Here is a 20,894-nt window from a genome sequence, read left to right as displayed (position 1 = left end):
ATCCAAGAAATCGAGCTCCTTTTTGTGGAACTCGCATTTTGACAGTTTGGCAAACAGTTTGTGCTCATACAAAGTCTGCAGCACCTCCCTCACCAACTGGATGTGCGAGGGTAGGTCTTGTAAGTATATTAACACATCATCCAGGTAGCAGATCACGTCCTTATATAGATACTTGTGCAGCACCTCATTGATTAGGTTCATGAATACTCCCGGGACCCCTTTGAGGCAGAATGGCATGACCAAATACTTATATTGACCCAGTGGTGTGTTAAAGGCAGTTTTCCACTCATCCCCCTCTTTGATGCGCACCCGGAAATAAGCGTCTTGGAGATCAAGTTTGGTGAAAATTTTCCCTTGGGACACCTTCCCTAGGATGTCCCGAATGAGGGGGAGGAGATATGCATTACTTATGGAGATTGCGTTCAAGCCGCAAAAGTCAGTGCAAAGCCGTAAACTTCCGTCTTTTTTCTTTCTGAACAACACCGGGGTGACGTGGGGGGATTTGGCGGGTAGTATCAACCCCCTAAACAGGTTGAGTTCCAAGAATCTTTGCAACTCCTCCCTTTCCTCCCGACTCATTGAGTATAGTTTGATTTTGGGCAGTGGCTCCCCCTCCACCAGTTCAATGACACAGTCAGTGGGTCTGTGAGGGGGAAGCTCATCCGCCTCCTGGGTGTCGAACACTCTCTGTAAATCTTCATACTCAGGGGGGGAGGTAGACTGGGTACTTCAGCCTTGGTGACACAAAGTTTCTTTAGCTGGGGAGGGGGGGTGTCGGCCCCATTCTTTGTTCCACTGGTGACTCTTGCACACCGGATCCAAGAAGTAAATGGCGGGTTGTGATCTGCCAGCCACTCCAGGCTGAGGACGGCTTGGAACTTGACGGCCGGGGCAATAATGAAAGTGCGGGGTTCCCAGTGTTCCCCCAACTCCAAGCACACATTTCAGTCCCTGTCCTACACGGCTCCCCCTTCATCGGGCTCCCGTCCATCTGCTCAAACACATAGGATTCTTGAAGGGATACAGTTTTTAGTCCTAACGCTTCCACCAGACTCAGACAATAAGTCTTTGGAACATCCCGAGTCTAGTAGGGCCCTGATGCAGGAAAACCATTTGGTAATGGGGTTTACTAGAGTTATTGGTACATAATACAAAGTCCTGGATAATCTTACCCATAGTGGCACGGCCGTGGCTCTGACCTGCTGTTGTGTGCTCCTCACAGCAGGTCTGGGTCGTTTCCCAATAGCTGGGCTTCTCCGTCGTCCTCCTCAGATTCCTCGGGGATTGGTTCCCGGAACTGCAACACTGGTGACTTGGCCTTGGTCGGTGGTCTTCTTCTTCGCCTCTGGTTTCAGGGGTGTGGAGGTTCTCGGCTCCTTTGACTTGCTGGGACACTCGCTGGCGATGTGATTCCCCCCTCCCCCCCACATTTGAAGCACAACTTCGCTTTGGCCCTCTGGTCACGCTTCTCCCGCGAGAGCTGCTCCGGGGCTCATTTGGCCAAGCTGGGTCAAGGCGTCTTCTCCTGAGCTTCTTTCGGAGGGACCTCTTGTTGTTTCTTATGGAGGGCGATCATCTTGTTGCAGTCCTCTATCTCACAAGCTAACTGGGTCCACCTGACCAGGTCTCACGGTTCTCCCAGCTTCAGAGCCTCTCCATAGATGTGGGAATTTAGGCCCCTTTTGAACTGCTCGATCCTGACCCCGTCGTCCCATCACTGGACCTTGGAATTCAGCTCCCTGAACACGCTGAGGTAGTCTTGGACCAACCCCGTGCCTTTCTTCAGGTCTTGCAGAGCCACTATCACATTTCTTGTAGGGGGTCCTCGAAGTGGCGTTGCAAAGCCCTCAGCAGGTTGGTGGCTGAGTTCAGGACGGGGGACCGTTTCTCGAACAGGGTAACGTACCATCGAGTTGCTGGGCCCTGGAGACAGCTGCCGATGTACACCACCTGCGACTGTTCCTGCGGGAAGTTGCAGGCCCAGATGCTGAGGTGTCCCCGCACCATCACAATGAAATAGGCCAGTTCCGACGTGTCCCTGTTGAATTTTGCTTCACTCACTGGCACTGGTTTCTCTGACCCAGGTTGGGGTACCAGGTGGGTCCCCCCCTCCTGCAAGGGCTTCCTTCCTCGCAGGAATGAGTGATCTTTCACCCTCTCCCAGGGCTTGTTGTGGGGGGGGGGGCAGCTGCAGTCCGCTTCCCTATCATCCTCACTTGCTGGGCGAGGTTCTGCATTTCCTGGATCATGAAGGTGTGCATAGTTGCATCTCTTCATGAAGTTGACTGCTTTGGACAGCTAAGGCTTCTTGCATCCACTCTGTGGTCACATCCCCGGACCCACCAGCCCGGGGATCCTCTCCTCGACTCTCGTCACCCTGGAATCCCCATGGGTGATAGGAGCATTGCAGCCCTGAGAGTCGGTGGTATTACGGGGGTTCCTCTCTCAGATCTTCGATAATATTCTCCCGGAAATCCATGGAGCCCCAGTCCTTTCTCCACACAGTTACAGTGACCGGGGTGACCTGCGGCCCTTCAGGCTTTGATTCTTCCTCCCTGTCCGTCTTGGTAATCCCTGTAGCCTGGTCCTGTTCACCAGCCATCGTGAGTCTGGGATTAGGCTAGGCCAGGGTAGTAGTGAGTTCTGACAAAATGTCAGACCCAGAGCCAATGAAAAGACAGGTAGAGTTCAAGATCTTTATTTCAGCTTCATGGGCATACACAAGCGTTGTCAGAACTGACCAGCCTGCCAGTTCTCCCAACTTATAAACCTTTGCTCTGACCGTTATAATTCAAGCTAAAGCACACCAAGCTAATGCAGGGGTTTTGCGCGGGGTTTCTATTAAGCTCTCATCACCACAGATGTCATTATCAATTCTAGTTCTCGGGCCACATTTCCTTCTGTTCATGGCCTTGGTTACCTAGCAACTAGCCAGCTCCCAGACATACCATCCATCCTTCAGATAAGCAACAAGCAGCAACTACATCAAAGCAGCATAGCTAGCACAAGCACAGTATTATATAGTGGATACATATGGCAAGAGGAACAACATGGAGTGACTCTTGACAGAAACTTCCTAACTTTTGTAAGTTTTCCCACAGGAGTTAGTTTAAAAGCTGCTCTGCCATTTATTTTGACTACAGAGTTTTCTACTGACTTAAATGCAGTTTATTTAAAGAAGTCCATTTTATTGCAATAAGAGTTCATGGGCGTGTCATGATAGTACTCTGCTCTGTGCAAACAATTTACTGTGGATTTTCCCTTCTGTTACTCATGTTCACTGATAGAACTTTTTTACTTTATGTGAACTGGACTCTAACCATGTCATTGCCTTTAAGAGCAAGTTGTAAGTCTCCTGACTTCTGTAGTTTTTCTCCACATTAAACATACCTTAGTCTTAGGAGTAGTGGAAATCAATGGGAAGTCCAATTTTTCTGTTTATTGCTTCATCGGGTTAAGAATTTATGTACACATTGAATAGATAGCTGTATGCTGAAGGAAACAGCGATTAAAAACCATGATGTTAGAAATATAATTCTAGACTGAAAAAAGGGAGTTTTCTTATGTCAGATTTTCAGTATGACAAAACAGATGATTGATTGTGAATTGAAATATTATGTAGATTCATTTTAAGCATGTATTGTGAATAACGTTCATTGTAAGACTTTTCAAGACAGTGTCTGCACATGAGCCTTTCATCTCAACCTTTGCCTGCAGATGTGACTTAAAAAACCCAAGCATGTAAAAAAGCCTGTTCTTAAATGCCTTTGATTAAGAGAGGCTACACTAGTTTACACAGTGTTTTAGTCTAAACACAGTTGTGCATAAAATCATATTTAGCTATTCCACCTTTAGTAGGCAAAAGATAAATCTCTGATTAAATTTCCATTTCTAAGCCTGAGCATAATTGTGTGACTGTCCTGAGAAAATAATCTTATAGTCTTTATTTATTGTGAAATGGTTTAATTAAAGCTTTAGGACAACCTTTTTCTAAGTTTGAAGTAAATTTCAAATTAGTGCATGGGGTCCTGGTTTATTTTCATTTGGTTTGGTGTTTCAGGTGCAGTTGCAAGCACAGAGGTAAAAATGAAGTTACAAGAATTTGTTTTGAATAAAAAAAAAGCTTTAGCCCAGCGGAATCTCAACCATTGCATTTCCAGTGATCCTCGTTTCTGGTATGGGTAAGCAAGCAGTTCTCACTCAGTCATGTGTTCTGCACAGTTCTTCCTCAGATTATTAGTGTTAGGACCATGGCCTGGACAGCCCATGCTAGCCCAATCTTGTCAGGTCTTGGAAGCTAAGCAGGGTTGGCCCAAGTTAGTATTTGGATGGGAGACCACAAGGGAAGTCCAGAGTTGCAATGCAGAGGCCAACAATGGCAGACTACCTCTAAATGTTTCTTGCCTTGAAAACCACACAGGGTCACTATAAGTCAGCTATGACTTGACAGCAGATGTAGATAGGTAGGTGGATGGAGGGAGGGAGGGAGAGATATAGTAATTTACCTTAGGAATGGGCAACACAAGATCCATCTTACCTTGTTGTTAGGATAACAGTTATAATGGATGACAAAATAGTTGCAAGGGAATTATTGACTACATTTTCTAAATGACATTCCATATGTTATACTTTTTCTGGATTTTTACCTTTAAAAATGAAATCTGCATGTAATTCATTGTATGGGAAGTTACATCTCTTAATGCCATGCACTGTGTATATGCAGCAGAATAAATGTGGTGTAGTTATCAATGGTGACAATTTATTCAAGCATTTCCTGATTTCCTTAACTGGAAATGTTTCCCAGGTCTGAAATGGCTTTAGATGTAAAGTGTTCTGTGCTTTATCTATCAAAGTCAGCATCCTCGAAAGCTACAGGAAACATAGAAACCTGAAACTCTGCTATAACAGTTGTAGTACAATGGAAGTGGCTGACAAATGTGCATGTGTGTCTGATGGTATTCATTGTTTGGGTTCCTGTTTCTTGTCAGGCCATTACAGAAAGAAAGAGATATGCTACCTGTTTTCTAATGGCAACAGGAGAAACTAGGATAGACTAAATGTACAAGTGGCACAGTATATTTAAGGCTATGTGATTTTGATATCAGTAATATCCTTTTTCTTAGGAAAACACAGCACAGTTCTCTTGACCAGAGCTCTCCTCCACAAAGTGGAATATCGGGTACCTACAATCACCCTGTGCTAGGGATGTATGATTCCAAAGATGACTTTCCACTCAGAAAAACAGGTAAATTGTACATTTTAATGTTCATGTAATATACCAAGTATTTAAGTTGTATTAGATAAGGCGTTGACCCTTTTTAAGTCTGCTCAGTTATAATAATGGTAAGTTTTAATTAATTAGTTAACTAACTTCACTTATGTCCTGCCTTTCTTTCTAATAAGCTCCCAAGGCAACTTATGTTCATTCGTTTGTTTGTTTGTTCACTTCAATTCATTGGCCTTCTTTCCCTAAGAATAGGGCTCAGAGTGGCTTACATCAGGGACACATACAATGAGTGATACAAATTAAAACAACATTAAAACACTAAAAACATCAGCAGTAGATCAATATAATATCCACATGACAAGAAAAAATTGAACCTGTCAGCCCCCTGGGTGGTGGGGATATAAAAGAATGAGGAGGGAGGTGTGGGGAGGGGTATAAGAGCTCCAGAGTGTCATTGTCCTCAATCAAATGCCTGGCAGAACATCTTAGCCTTGCAATCCCTATGGAAAGGTAGCAGATCCCAGTGGGTGCAGATGTTTTCAGGCAGAGTTCCACAAGGTGGAGGCCAGGGCCAAGAAGGCCCTAACCCTAGTTGAGTACAGCTGGATTTCTCTCAGGCCAAGGGCCACCAAAAGGTTCTTATTGCTAGAGTGTAATGCTCATTCAGGAACATTCTGAGAGAGGGAATCCCAAAGGTGTCATTCTGTCCTCCATTTTATCCTCACAACAACCCTGTGATGTTGGGTACATTGAGAGTGAGTGACAGGCCCCAAATCACTCAGCAAACTTACATAGCAGAGATTCAAACTTGGGTCTCCCATATTCCAGTCTGGCATATTTAATCATTGAAGCACACTGGCTCACATTCCATTTTTCTAGTTAACAGAGTGGAAGAAAAATATCTAATACCTGAAAAGCCAAAAAATAAAACATATACAGGTTCAGAAATACAAAAAATCAAGTATATTAATGCAAACCTGCCTCTTTGAAGAATTTTAATTATGTGATTACAGAACTGAGAAATGGTTTTAACACTGCATGCCATATAGCCTACTTGAAAGGGTGGCAGATTGATATGACACAAAAAATTCTAATATGGCCTGCTCTTTCTCTAGACCACCTAAAGTGTTATAGGTACATTGGATATCTTGTAATCCAATCCTGTATTTGATACAGGAATATGTAAGAACAGCATCCTTGGGAGGGAGCTTATACTTCATAGGGATTCCAGCCTCCAGGTTTCTATGAAAGCCAGCCTCAAAAAATAAACAAATTACAGTCAAATAGGCAAAATTACAGTATATTCATACACGCTCATGATTATCACTGTTACAAACATACCCTGACATTAGAAACAAAATACAGATTATGAAATGCAAGGAACAAAGTCTGTCCGTTTAAAGTTCAAGTTAATGCCCATTTGTAAACATACAGTCCTCCAGTTTCACAGAAATCCTCGGTCCGATATGCATCATGAGGAGTCCAAGAATATTTTCCAGATCCAATACTTGGTTCCAATAACACAGCACCATAGCTACGAGGTTGTACTTTATATTCCCTCATTTCACTTTCAGCTTTGTCTAGCTTTCGTTATTAATTCAGAGCATGGCAAGATTCCAGTTTTCACACACATCCAAGTGACAATTTAGATTCAAATGTTACCGTATCCTGTAACATGTTTACTGATTTATTGATAAGTCCCAGTGAGAAAAGTGGACTATAAATGAAAATAATAAATTATAATAGAAGATCAGGTCAGCATCACTTCTGTGCGCTTATGAGACAGTGACCTTTCTTTTCTCCCACACATTCTTCTTTTTCTTACAGCATCAGAACCCAATCTCAAATTGCGATCCAGATTGAAGCAGAAGGTGGCTGAAAGACGCAGTAGCCCCTTATTACGAAGGAAAGATGGTCCTGTGGTTACAGCTCATAAGAAGCGACCATTAGATGTTGCAGGTAGATTGTAGAGGCAGCATTCAGTTTAAAAATTACAAAACAAATGTGTATAATGTGTAGGTAAATGTAACCATTATATCACAAGATTGTGTCCTAATTCTGAGATGCCAGTCATATTTAGCAGCATAAGTTTCTTCCAATAAGATGTATTCTTTTTTGGAAGTAATTAATAAATAAAATACCTATTTTAAATAGCTCAACAGAACAGCCTTTGAATAATACTGTATAAAATACCAAATTCTTTCTTGATTTTTTTGTTAGGGGAAAAAAGGGCATTTACAACAGATGGCATAAAACCTAATAGGTTTTGTTTCTTTGCATCTCTGGAACTATACAAATGATATTGTTTTCTTGCTTTATAATGAGTCAAATTTGTACCATTAGGAACTGTACTCATGATTTGGGAAGTGTATTAGTATAGAATTTCCCTGTGTAGAATATCTGCCAGTTATCCTGGTGCTAGAAGGAAATTTTGCCCTTTTTTCTATGCATGAACTGGTTGCCGTTCATTTTCTCTGTTACATGGTCTCATGAAATAATTGATTCTGTTTGATTAGTAAAGATAGCAAAATTACCCTACAGCTGTTTACTAATATATTCTTCAGCTATCTCCAAGATGATGCATCTTACTTGCACTGATGGCAGATAAATTGTTTAGGAGTATTTGGATTCATATATATGGATTCATTCTCAATATAAGAGATGTCAGTGACTCTTAATGACTATCTTGCCACAATTGTACAAAAGTTGCTTTTGGAAAACAGAAAATTTGGAAAACAGATGGGATGTTTTTTAGCCATAGGGGAATAGTTTTAATATTTTGCAAGACAGTTTTTTAAATAAAAGCTTCTGAATGTGTTTCAGACTCCATGTGCAACAGTGCTCCTGGATCTGGCCCTAGTTCTCCGAACAATAGCTCCAGTAACATAAGTGCTGAGAATGGAATTACTGGATCAATTGCAAATATTCAAGCAGAGGTATTGTTAGTTTCGTTTCTTAATAGTAATATGTTTCCACTGTTATCAACCTTTGATATATATGTTTCCACAGTATGCCTGCCTTACATTACAGAGAGTGAAGTAATTGACATCAGATATAAGTGGTTTTAAAAAATAGTAATGAAAAAGTTGCATGAAACCTGGTGAAATTTGGAGTTTTACATCAGAATAAAATGAGATCTGCCAACTTGTTGGTTGAGGTTGAATGTACACTTTTTGGTTTCATAAGCCACTGAATCTTTATTTTTGTATAATTTTCTGTTAAAACTTACTCATTTTCATTGTTCTGTGCACAAACTGCATGTAAGGGTGAAATCTTAGCCTTAAATATATAGCAGAACAATCCTATACATGGAATTCAGTTCTACGACAGTTCCACAAAATTTATGCTAAACTTGGCAACCCTTCATCACATATTGGAACCAAATTCAACCGGAGGATAATGTCAGATAAGAAATTTTGCACTTGTATATGAAGGACTTGCTGAGGGTCTAAAGCTTGGAATGCATTGTGTAAACATGTGTGGTATTTTTTATATTAAATTGTCTGTTGAACTTGGGTATGTCATAATAATGAAATAAAAGACAAGTATGAAAAATGACTGAGGACAATGACATATTCCACATCTCTGCTCAGGCAGGCTTAAAGCTTTCTTCTAGGTTTGAAGCTTTCTGCCAATGAAAGACTTCCTCTGACAGAAGAGTTTCTTCCATCAGAGCAAGGATCCATGTGCTGTAGGAAGATTTCAGACTGGGCTTACCAAAGTGGTAAGATACAAGCCAGTTATTACATGTGGTAAAGAAAATAGATGAATGGCAATATCTTCTCATCTCCAGTTTTAAGCAAGTTATCAATATGATGATTTTAAAAAAATGTACATAAAGCTTCCGTTTATTGGTGGTTTAATGTACCGTTTTGTCTATTGTACATTTGAGAATTGCTGTGGAAAACATTAGAGTTGATCAGAGCACCAAGACTTTTTAACACCATGGTTTGTCCCATCCTTTCGGTTGTGTGAGGAAAAGAGGGGCCATGCCTCGTTCCTCAGTTCGCTGCTGCAGAAAGTAGATGCATTGTACAGCTCTCACCGCAAACTTTGTGAGTTCTGAAGAGATTTTTGAAGACATATCTCCAGGAGAGGATGTGAAGTTTTATGTCTTCATTTTGTCTCATAGCTCAAAAAGCCTTATTCAAAAATTCCTCATTGTGAATTAAAAATGGTACAATCTGATGACCGCACTCTGTCTCTGCTTCTGGTGATGGATATGATGTGACATAACTAAACAGTTCATGCTGAAAGTGAGGAATTAAAGAGCATCCCAATTTAAGTAAACTCTTTGTCGAAAAGTTTTGGTGGGTACTCAAGAGAAAGAGATTTTTTTTTCCCCCTTAGAATGGCAATCCTGGTCAATTTTGGTTCTATCGGCTTTGACATCAAAAATGGGATATGTTGCTTTAGATCCAGCAGATGTAAGTCAGTCCATTGTTGCTACTTCAGACAATACTTTCACATGTAAAGAAAGTAAATGGTAAGTGCGAACAGAGTTCTCCTTCAATGGGGGAAGTCGTCCAAGCTGGTTGGGGCACACCCCCACTTGCTTTGGTAGGGCTATGTAAATTTTTCTGCAAGGACCCCTATTGGAGAGATTGTAGGCTGACCCTCTAGTGGATAGCCCTTCTGCTCTGGTAGGAGGCTTGAGCACTGTTCCATGCCAAACTTGGGAAACCCCCTTTCCCCCCAAAAAGCTAGGAGAACAAAGAGGAAAAAGATTTTTCTTTGGGAAACCTTCCACGTAGATGCCACAACACAATGGAACTGGAACAAGGTCCAGCTGGAGCAGCCCCACAAGAGCAGCAGCCAAATTGACCACTGCAGCCAAGAAGCCAGGGAAAGGCCTCTCCCCTGGAGCTTTGGGTGGCAGAGAGACAACCTCAGAGATTCTCCCAGAGGTAGAGAGACTGGCCATGCAAGGAGAATAGCACATACCCTCAGGTTACAGCTTCCTCCCCATGCCAAGCAAGGCGGGAACGAGAATGCCAAAACAGGAAGCCCCAACCAGCCCAGCAACCTCAAATTATGGCACAACCTCACAGTGCACAGAAGAGCCTTGCAGGATGGATGCTGGGCGGGAGGGCGCTCCCAGTGAGATTCCCCCCATGGATAAGGCCTGGGGAAACATAGCCAGGCCCCATTGCCAGATCTCAACCATGGTGTGGTGCAGAGACAAGCCTCCAGTAGGGCCAGGCATGCCTTCCTTCCCCCAGACACATGCCCATGTGAATGGACCAAAATGTGGCACCGGAACTGTTTTTCCCTGCATTTTTCCTGCTGGCACAGAGTGGATGATGCAAGCCCTCAGGGGCCTGTGGCCGTTCCATTGGCCTGGGGATCCTCATACAGTGATCAAGGCAACGCTGCTGTGCCAGTCTACCCATTTGCAGCCTGGCCACAGGGGGATGTAGAATGGGCATCGGGAGCTGGAAAAGGGAGGCAAGTAGACAGGGCCTGCTGCTGGAGGTCCTCCCCTTCGCCCCAACTCTTCAATGCCATTGGACTCATTACATCAAATTATAAAATTCACATGTCTTTGGAACCAAAATGCCATTTCTTTTCTTGATACCAGTTGACTTTAAAAACATACACCAAACATACAGATAAAAAAAATTATTTAAAATTTGATTCCTTTCATCTTTTAGGATTGAGTCAAAACCTCACATTTGATCAGTTTTTAAGATTCAAAAGAAATTTCATAGAGGACCAAGATTATTTATCTGCCACCAAGAAATCTGAAAATCAGCTCAAGTCTAGAGATTATCCTGAACTGTTAGTTTATGTGGCTAAAATGAAAGCAAAAAAGGTAGACTCACTTTGCTAGGGGAACATGTCCTCCATGTAGACCTCTCTTTTGCTTTAGAATATTCTGATTTAGCATATGCTATAAGAAGGATGATAAATAAGCATTGGCACTTGGTGTCTCATATTCCTGGATGTTCAGAAATTCCAGGAATAGGTTTTTAAAAGACACATTGTATAAGGGACATATTTATTCATTCTGATATGCATGGCACAACTACAAATTTCACTACTGCTCAGAGGCATTTCATATATGGAGGATATAGGATGTGCTACTTGGCAATGGAAGTAAGAGTTTAATTATCCCAGTGGACAACACAGAATTAAGCTTACACAGTTCGCCAGTTCTAAAACCAAGAGCATTTATTTGGTCAAGTGTCCCTACAGATTGGTCTATATTGGCATGAGTGCAAGGTCTGTTGAATGAGAATCATTGAGCACCATTCCAGAATTAAAAAATCAGTTATGGAGGCATCTCTGGTTTCACATTTTAAAGAAAAAGGTCACACTGAAGATAACCTAGTTTTGTGTGTTACAGAAGATTCGGCCCCATCCATATAATATATTAGATCTCACAAACATTCTTCAAAGGCGTGAGGCATACTGGATTTATACCTTGAACACAGTTACACCATATTCCAGGCTCTGGAATTATCAGCATTTTTATAACTTGTTTTTTTTTTATGTGAACTGTCACTTTAAGTGAGTTGAGTGGTAGTATTTGTGATTAATTGCAACTATAGAAGGCTGCACTTTAATGCTGTTTATTTGTGAGTTTAATGAGAACCTCATGACTGCTAGAGGTATTTCACCCTTTAAAAGAGCCTTTTGACGATTTGAGAAAGATTTTAGCAGACTCTGGAATTATTGGTGTTATTGTGGATTGTCATTTTAAAGTGAGCTAAATGGCAGGATGTGTGATCATGCAATTGTAGCTGCAGAGTTTTTATTTAATGTCATTTTCTGTGGACTCAACAAGAACCTCATGACTCTTAGACAGAGGTATTTCACCCTTGAGAAAGAGTCTTTTGCAGATTAGAAAAAGAATTCAGTAGGCATGGGTGAGTTAAAAGAGAATTTTTATCTTTATTTAGGTTATTTCGCCAAGCAGGATATATTTGCTGTATATTTGGTTTTAGTTCCAGACTGTTGAATTGCATTTTGGCTGTCTCTGATGAAGATTTTCATTGAAACAAGGTCACAACTGCTATGAGCTTCACCCTGAGCACCTACAACCATAAGAAGCTTTCATAAAGGCACAGTGTTGATTTGGGAACAGAAAAATTTGACTGATATACTGTACACATTGATCTGTTGTTCTTGTATTTCAGTTAATGGGTTCTGGAATGGTAATCGAGTTAACTGAATTTTGGCTATTTACCTAATATTTTCTAAACTGGGCATATAACTGTGTTTTGCATTTTTATATAATTACTACCATTATTGGGACAAGTGTTTAAAAGTGCTAAATTATTTGCTTGGTTTGGTGTGTTTATGCGGCCCCGTGGCGCAGAGTGGTAAAGCAGCAGTACTATCGTCTGAACTCTCTGCTCACGATCTGAGTTTGATTCCGGTGGAAGCTAGATCAGCTAGGGAAGTGTAAAAAGACTGGGGAAGGCAATGGCAAATCACCCCATAAAAAGTCTGCCATGAAAACGTTGTGAAAGCAACATCACCCCAGAGTTGGAAACGACTGGTGCTTGCACAGGGGACCTTTCCTTTTTCATGGTGTGTTTATATATTTTTGTTGCTCCCTAAATTGCTGTCAGCAGGATGCTCTGGCCATTATTTCCTGTGGGATGGTGCAGAATGCCACTGCTTGGTCTTGAGTACTGAACTCTACTTAAAACTGTTCACTTTCCCCCAACCCTCCTGCCCCTCAGAAGGAGTTGTAAGATGCATTTATTTATTTAGAATATTTACCACTTTCTTCTGGAATATGGGACTCAAAGTGGCTTACAAACATTAAGGTAATAGACAATCCAAGATAAGAACTTTGAAGTATGAGGAGATATTCTTCCACCAAGCCCTTCAAAATGAAATCTGAGTTGCCTTTTAACCCGATGGGACCCAAATGTCTTTTCACTAGTTATTGATACATTTCTCTTTTTAAAAAAAATTTTCTTGACTTTCTTGATGGTTTATTTCTTGTTGGGTTCAGTAGCCTTTATGTCCCTATGGAGAGAAAGAGAAGTTACAAGTCCCCCCCCCCCTCAATAAATAAAATAAGTGTGTTCTTCTTTAATGGTTAGATTAAAGAAAAAGACAGCATCACTGTCCACATAACAGTCAAACAAACATCCATTGATTATGTACACATTTCAATTAATTTAATTTTTTTTTTCAGATAAAAAGGTCTTTGTTGAAATAAAAGTTAAAATTACAATAATACAATTTCATATTAAATAGTGTGGCTTAATTTTTTACATAAATATAATAAAGAACATTTACAAGGTAAACATTTGAACAAATACTTATTCACAAATTTATATATGTCAGCTGAACTGAGTCAGCACTGAAGTATATTACGATATAATGGATATCTGGTGTTTTAGTGATATTTATCTTAAGTTGATTATATCTTTTGACTATAAAACTGAAAAATTCTTATGTCACTATCGCATCTAGTAACACATATCTACCATGACTTTAAAGAGTATCTTTCATAGCCATTTCTGAAATTGGGATCATCCATCAGGCATTAAATTTTGATTTGCCTAAATTCCAACAGAGGGGTACCATTTTTCAGCAAAATTAGTATTTTTAGGGAATTACAAGGATTTGTTGATACAATCTGTGATATTTTCCATTATATACTGGTCCCACAGTTTTATGTACCATAAGGACAAGGTTAGTAGATATTAGATTTTTTTTTCCATCTGGCAGCTATTGATGTCCTCACCATTACAATTAATGTGTCAATTAGAGCCTTATGCTTTGAGGGTTAAGAATCATGGGGCCAAAAATTTAGTAGCAGTGTTTCTGGTCTGAAGGGGATGTACACCCTTTTATCAGTTTAATCTGGGACTGAATCTCTCTCCATAATTTTTGAATGACCTCACACGACCATCAACAGTGGACATTTGACCCAGTCTTGTTTACACAATTTCCAACAATCTGAGCTTCCAGATGACATCACATGCAATGCCCTAAGGGCGTCATGATTTTGAATGATTGGAGTCTGGTTGTTATAATGGAGATGTTAACAATTTCAAGTTCCATACTTGCATCCAGGTATGCTCGGCAGGCTGTAGGCCAGAATCCTTTTGCCATTTTAGTTTTCTGTATATTTAAAAGGATTTTATAAATGCAAAAAATTAAGCCACAATTTTGAGTAGCGAGATCCTATAATATTCTTTCAAAGTCTGTTAATAGGCCTCTGAGAATTTTGGGTATTTTTAGCTGGTCAGACATATGTTTTAGTTGAAAGTAAAAGTACCATGATATTGAATTCCCTAATTTTGTTCTAATTCTAACTTCTGTAAAATGCCATGTCTTCAACACCAACACCTGATATATCTAGAATTCTAGTCATATTTTGTTGTTTTCAACATTTAAACATTACAGAGTTTTGACCTAGTGCAAAGCAATTTTGATTTTAAAAAATTGAAAGTCTCAAGATCTGGGACGAGCTTGTGACGGTGAAGGTTCCAAATCAGTATAGAAGGGTATACAAAGTCATTTTGTATGATCAACAAAGGAAGTTTACTTTTGCCATTCCGTATTATTTCATCTATTAGGTTAGGGGTGATCATATTATTACAGATCTTTACCCAATCAAGCAGATCTTCCTCCTGCAACATTTTATTCATATGAGAAAGATGTATTGTTTTATAGTATAATTTAATCTTAGCATCATGTACATCCTGATAATATTGTATAGTTATACAGAATGTATGGATAAAATAGATATGTATGAAGGTATCCAATTCTCTGAGGCAGCACTTCTGGTTTTCTTTTCAGACCAACCTGACCCACAGACTAGTGAATCGCGAAAGCTCCATAACACAGCTTCCTCTGTATACGTCTCCTTCCTTGCCCAATATAACATTAGGATTACCAGCAACTGCCCCTTCCAGCGTAAGTGATGTTTAATGTAACATTTGAGTTTCATTGTGGTTACACTAACCCCATTCATAAGCTCAATGTATTACCAGTTATATGTTTGCAGGGGGGATCAGGACAGCAGGATGCTGAAAGACTTGTTATCCCATCCTTACAACAACGAATCTCCTTATTTCCTGGAACCCATCTAACACCTTATTTGAGCAGTTCAACCGTGGAAAGAGATGGGGGAACTACACACAACCCTCTTCTTCAACACATGGTCTTACTGGAACAACCAACTGCACAAAATACCTTAGTCCAAGGTGAGCAAAAGCAAACTTGTATTTTAAAAGCACATGCATGTCCCTTGGTTTTTCTTAAAAGCCATTGTGATATAGTAACAGAATACAGATTAGAATACCTGAAGGAAGATTATTTGTGAGCATAGTGGAATAGTAAAGGAAATAACATTGATGCTTTGATCTGATTGTAAAATGAGGTTCCATCAGACTTGCTGGTTAGATGGCAGTCACCCCAAATTGATAGTGTGTGAGGAACCCTGGTCAGAGGCTTTACTTGGGAGGCAACCACTTTAAATTTCTCCCCGGTCACCTTCCCTCAGTCCCTCAGTATCACTCCCAGAAATCCTGTCAGAATTCTTAATAATTGGCACCAGATGGTTTTAAAGGCAAAAAACCACAGAATGTTTATTAGGTAACAAAAGGCAAGGGAGAGGGATGAAATAATATTGATTGGAACTGTTCAATATTAAAAGACAAATCAGTTGGCAGCTGGTTGGCAGAATAAATCAGTTACAGAGAGTAGAGATTTTTCAGGCTGAGATAAAAATATAACAAGACTTTGGCAGAATATCTTGAAAATAAACAATAAACCAGGCAGGTTTCAGAGTCCCACTATACTTCACACAGGCTGTTTGTGCCTTCTAGACACTCAGAATGCTGTTTCTTCAGATGTTTAAGCCCTAGCTTCGGCAGTGCCAAATCATATAAATAACAAACTTCAATCACTCTTCCACACACACATAAAGAACTCCTGACTGGTGTCAGTATTCTTCCTCACAGACCCTTTCACACTAGCTATCTTCCAGGACGCGCACCCCTGTATACCGATGCGTCTCAGCCCCCACAGCTAGTCCTCTGGTCTGAGTCTTGGGCAGCCCTGCTGACCACCAGAATCCAGTTCACCCTCAGTGTGTATTCATGTGATCTAGTTTGTACCTGGAGATTGCCTGATGCACTGGTAAAATCCTCCTCAGAGAGTTTCAAACCGTCTGAAAACTCCTTCCAGACAGAGTCCACTCAGTTCTGTCTCCCACAAGGAGCTCAGCCCCTTGTCCGGTTGGTTTTACAACTGCCCAGCCTAAGCCCACTGTCTTCACTTCAGACTGGTATACTAAAGACTTCTCTCAAGGACTAAAAATCCTGAGGTGATTTTGTGCTGAGCAAACCTCAAAGGATACTTTCCCGTTGCTTGGGGCAATATTCCAGCCAATCTATTCAAGCCTATTTCTCAGCTAAGGGCTTGAGTCCATCACATGTCCCACCCTTTAAGAACATTGTGTATGGGTAAAGTTATCTGACTTTTCCCAGAACAATTGGCACATGCAAAACAATAAACCAAACCCTTGTTGCAGGATTTCAAACATATCCATAACACCATATAAACGCATTGCATTACAACCTTATAAAAAACAGACTTACCAGACACTGTATACAAAGTTTTCAGATTTTCTTTGTCATACAAAGCATATGGTTACTACTGCATTCTGGATAATGCATCAGCTATTACATTCTCTCTACCTTGGATGTGCTGTATGTCAAAGTCGTAGTCCTGGAGTTGCAAACTCCACCTCACTAGCTTGCTGTTTGTTCTCATTACCTGATTCAACCACCTGAGTGTTGAATGATCTGTGCGCAGTGTGAACTTCCTTCCCTATAGGTACGGTTTTAATTTACCTATGGCCCACACAATTGCCAAGCGCTCTTTTTTAATCACAGAGAGGTGCTGTTCCCTCTCTTTCAGTTTTCTACTTATATATAGGATGGGATGTTGATCACCATCCTCTCCACACTGACTCAGCATTGCACCTATACCAGTGTTTGATGCATTGGTGTACAAAATAAATTATTTGGTAAAGTCAGGTGCCCTCAACACTGGTTCAGTGGTCAGAACCACTTTCAGATGCTCAAAAGCTTTCTGACACTCTGCATTCCAGTTTACTGGATCAGGGTTCTTTTTCTTTGTGCACTCACAAAGTGGGGCTGCTATGGCACTGATCTCTGGTATAAACCTTCTGTAATAGCCCACCACTCCTATGAATGGCCTTCTCTGTTTCTTGGTGGTGGGCCTGGGCCACTCTTGGATGGTTTGCACCTTGCCCCAGTCTGCCTTTATTCTCCCACCACCCAGCACATGCCCTAAATATTTCACTTGGGTCATGGCTAGCTGACACTTCGCTTTTACGGTCAAACCACTCTCTTTAATCCGCTGGAACACAATTGCCAGATGTTGCAGATGGTCTCTCCAGGTGCTGCTAAAGATGGCGATGTTGTCGATGTAAGCGAGTGCAAATTCTGACAAACCTGCTAACATTCTCTCTGTCAACTGCTGGAAGGTTGATGGTGTATTCCTTAAACCAAAACTAAGGACTGTAAATCAAAAAGCCCTTCCCTGGTCACAAATGCAGTTTTTGGTTGATCTCTGGGGTCCATGGCCACTTGCCAATAACCTTTTGTCAAATCAAGGTAGAAATAAAATTTGCTACCCCAATAGTCTCGACCAACTCATCCACCCTTGGCATGGGGTACACATCTGGTACTGTCACCTTATTCAGTCTTCTATAGTCCACACAAAACCTCATTGTTTTGTCTGGCTTCGATACCAGCACTACAGGTGAGGCCCAAGGGCTCTCTGAAGGCACTACGAGCCCTAGGTTTAACATTTCCTCCACCTCCCTTTTGATATAGGTGGCATTTGGGCCGGTCACCCTGTAAGGTGGAAGAGCTACAGGCCTCGAATCCCCTGTATCAGTTTTATGATGTTCCAAATTAGTTTTCCCAGGCAAATTAGAAAAGATGCTCTGAAACCTGGTGAGGATTGCTGAAATTTGCCCCTGCTGGTCTTTAGTCAGGACGGGATCTTAGCCCACTTCACCATTGGTACCCCCTTTGGCAACTCTCCTCCAACCAGACAATTCAAAACTGGGGGTTTCCCCACCTTTAACCAGTAACACAAGCTTACTTCTATCAAAGTATGGCTTTAACATATTCACATGAAACAGTTTGCACTGTTCCATGTCCCCATTAATGGCTATTACATAGTTCACATTGGAGACCTTATGGGCTACAACATAAGGTCCCTCCCAGGCAGTGTCCAGTTTGTTTTTCCTCCTGGGCTTCAACACCAACGCCTGATCCCCAGGCTTAAACTCCCTGCCCCCTAGCCTTGGAATCATACCACTCCTTCTGGCGCTGCTGTTCCCTTCTCGTGTTGTCTGAAGCCTTCTCACGGACCTCTCGCAGATGGCTCTAAAGCTCCTGCAGGTAAGTGACATCTGTCTCCTGGATGCTCTCCTGCCCCGACCAAGCCACCTTTAGGATGTCGAGTGGTCCTCTGAGTTGTCGTCCATATAGAAGCTCGAATAGGCTGAACCCGAAACTCCTGGGGTACCTCCCTGTACCCAAACAGCAGATTTTGCAGAGGCTGGTCCCATTCGTTGGGACGTCTTAAGCATGTGGCTCAGGGTCCTGTTGAACCGTTCATTCAATCCATTGGTTTGTGGGTGATAAGCTGTGGAGGTCACGTGCTTGATGCCACAAGCCCTTAACAGTTCTTGCATGACCTGGGACATAAAGGTCAGACCAAGATCTGTCACCATCTCCTTTGGAAAGCCAAGCCTCGAAAACACAGTCAGCAGGGCATCCGCTACTGTCTTGGCTTCCATGTCTCTCAGTGGCATGGCATCTGGGAACTTGGTGGCATAGTTCACAATGGTCAGGATACATTTGTTCCCTCTCCTGGTGATTCTGGAGATGGGCCCCACAATATCCACACCAATCTTCGCAAATGCCTCAGTCACTACAGTTTTATCCAGGGCCTTGCCCATCACCTGGCAAGTGTGACAGGACTTACAAAATGCCCTAATGTCCTTGCCCGTGTTGGGCCAGTAGAACAAGAGGTTTTTAAACAGAGGCTAGATGTCCATCTGACAGCAGTGCTGATTTTGTGAACTTCGGCAGATCATGAGAGCGAGGGCAGGAAGGGTTGCATCAGTGCTGAGTTCTCATGGCCTTTTGTTACATGTCCAGGGAAATGCTGTTCACCACTTTGGAGTCAGGTAGCAATTTTTCTCCATCCCTGTTTGGCCAGGGATCCTGGAGGGTTTTTTTGTTTGTTTGGCCATTTTCTGGGCAGGGGTTGTGTAGGAGGTATTTGTGAATTTCCTGCATTGTGCAGGGGGTTGAGCTAGATGACCTTGAAAAATACCTTCCAGATCTGTGATTCTATGATTCTAAGTGTTTTAGCAAGCTCACTAGTTAATGCATACACTTATCCATGAAAAGATAAAAGTATGGCTACAGCAGTTTAGAAGTAGAAAAGCATTTGTGAAAATCAGACTGAAGTCAATTGTTTGCTAATTTCACAAAAATACATATAGCCAATGCTGTAGCTTCCTTTAGCAGTGGCTTTTTTGTTTGTTTTTGTAGACTCAAAAACTGATCTACCAGCCCCAATTCTCCCTTCTTGGAACAGACACTGAGTTCTTCCAACAATGGCATTCCTACAAGGACTGGCAGATTCTTTCAGATGTGGGGGGCGGGGGAAGGTTTGAGCTTGCACAAACACAAAGCTGCCCCCAGACTCCCAATCTGTTTCTCAACTTTTAGCACATTGCCAAGGCTTTTTAAGAGAAAGGAGAAAGACTCTGCAAGAGAAAGGAGAAGATTACAGGAGAGGTATTTCCTCTGAGCAGGAAAAAGGGGGCTTGCCAGATACAAAACTATCTCAGGGTAAGTTTTTTTGCTCAGATTTTCCCAGAGAGGAGAAACTCAGAAAGGCTGTTTCCTTGCACCCACTCACAATAGCTTTGACTTACTTGGGAGAAGCTCCAGAGCAGAAAACCAAGAGACTTGCTTCCCAGGAAGCAAGCATAAGCAGTCTCTCAAACACACACTCACCCCCCCCCCCCCCGCACTTTTAAAAATTCCACCAGCCTTGATTACTTACACACATGTAAACACACACACTGAGCTCCCTCAATTGCTCCTTTCTGCTTCTGCTGGAGATTCAAAGTCAAGCTTCCCTTCTCTCACACACACATATAGGCTGCAGTGTAGGAGGAGCAAATGAAGAGCAGCTCTTATTTCACACCAGCCAGCAGGCATAGGTGAGCAGGGGTGGGGCCGCCTGAGAGGAAGCATCCCTGGGCATAGGCTTAAAAGCCGTGTGGGGATGGTGTAAATCTGTGAGTAATTACGCACCAACGCAGTAAAAGGGAACTGTGGTTTCTACCCACCTAGAACCCCAAGAACAGTCTGCTCGCTTTACAAGAGACTTCTGAAAGTTGACTGCAGGTCAGGACTGGTGGCAAGTTGCTGCAGCTAGGCATGTTTGCCCAGCTAATCAAAGCTCCAGTAGGCCATGGAGGGAAGTGACAAAAGCTCCCACTGCAGCAGCTGATGATGGCTGTGGGTCTATGGGGGAAGCTTCTAGGCTAAAGCCTGGAGTCCCCATGGCTCGCCTCTCCAGGAGAATTATTTGAACCTCTCCTAACCGTAAGGAGGGAGGA

General features: G+C 41.9%; 1 protein-coding gene across 3 annotated transcripts in view; it reads left to right on the top strand.

Annotated features, from left to right (window-relative positions):
• HDAC4 (histone deacetylase 4) overlaps positions 1-20,894 on the top strand; it is a 182,049-nt gene that overhangs the window by 89,830 nt on the left and 71,325 nt on the right. For all 3 annotated transcript variants that reach the window (XM_060232591.1, XM_060232607.1, XM_060232600.1), the window contains exons 6-11: positions 4,061-4,181; positions 5,124-5,245; positions 7,055-7,186; positions 8,051-8,163; positions 15,002-15,118; positions 15,210-15,408. In XM_060232591.1, the coding sequence (XP_060088574.1) occupies positions 4,061-4,181; positions 5,124-5,245; positions 7,055-7,186; positions 8,051-8,163; positions 15,002-15,118; positions 15,210-15,408 (804 nt within the window). The remainder of the gene's footprint in view (positions 1-4,060; positions 4,182-5,123; positions 5,246-7,054; positions 7,187-8,050; positions 8,164-15,001; positions 15,119-15,209; positions 15,409-20,894) is intronic.

This window comes from Heteronotia binoei, chromosome 1 (genome assembly GCF_032191835.1).
Source record: "Heteronotia binoei isolate CCM8104 ecotype False Entrance Well chromosome 1, APGP_CSIRO_Hbin_v1, whole genome shotgun sequence".
Taxonomy (NCBI): Eukaryota; Metazoa; Chordata; class Lepidosauria; order Squamata; family Gekkonidae; genus Heteronotia; species Heteronotia binoei.
Note: the sequence above shows the minus strand (reverse complement) of the source record. Positions and strands in the feature narration are given on the sequence as shown.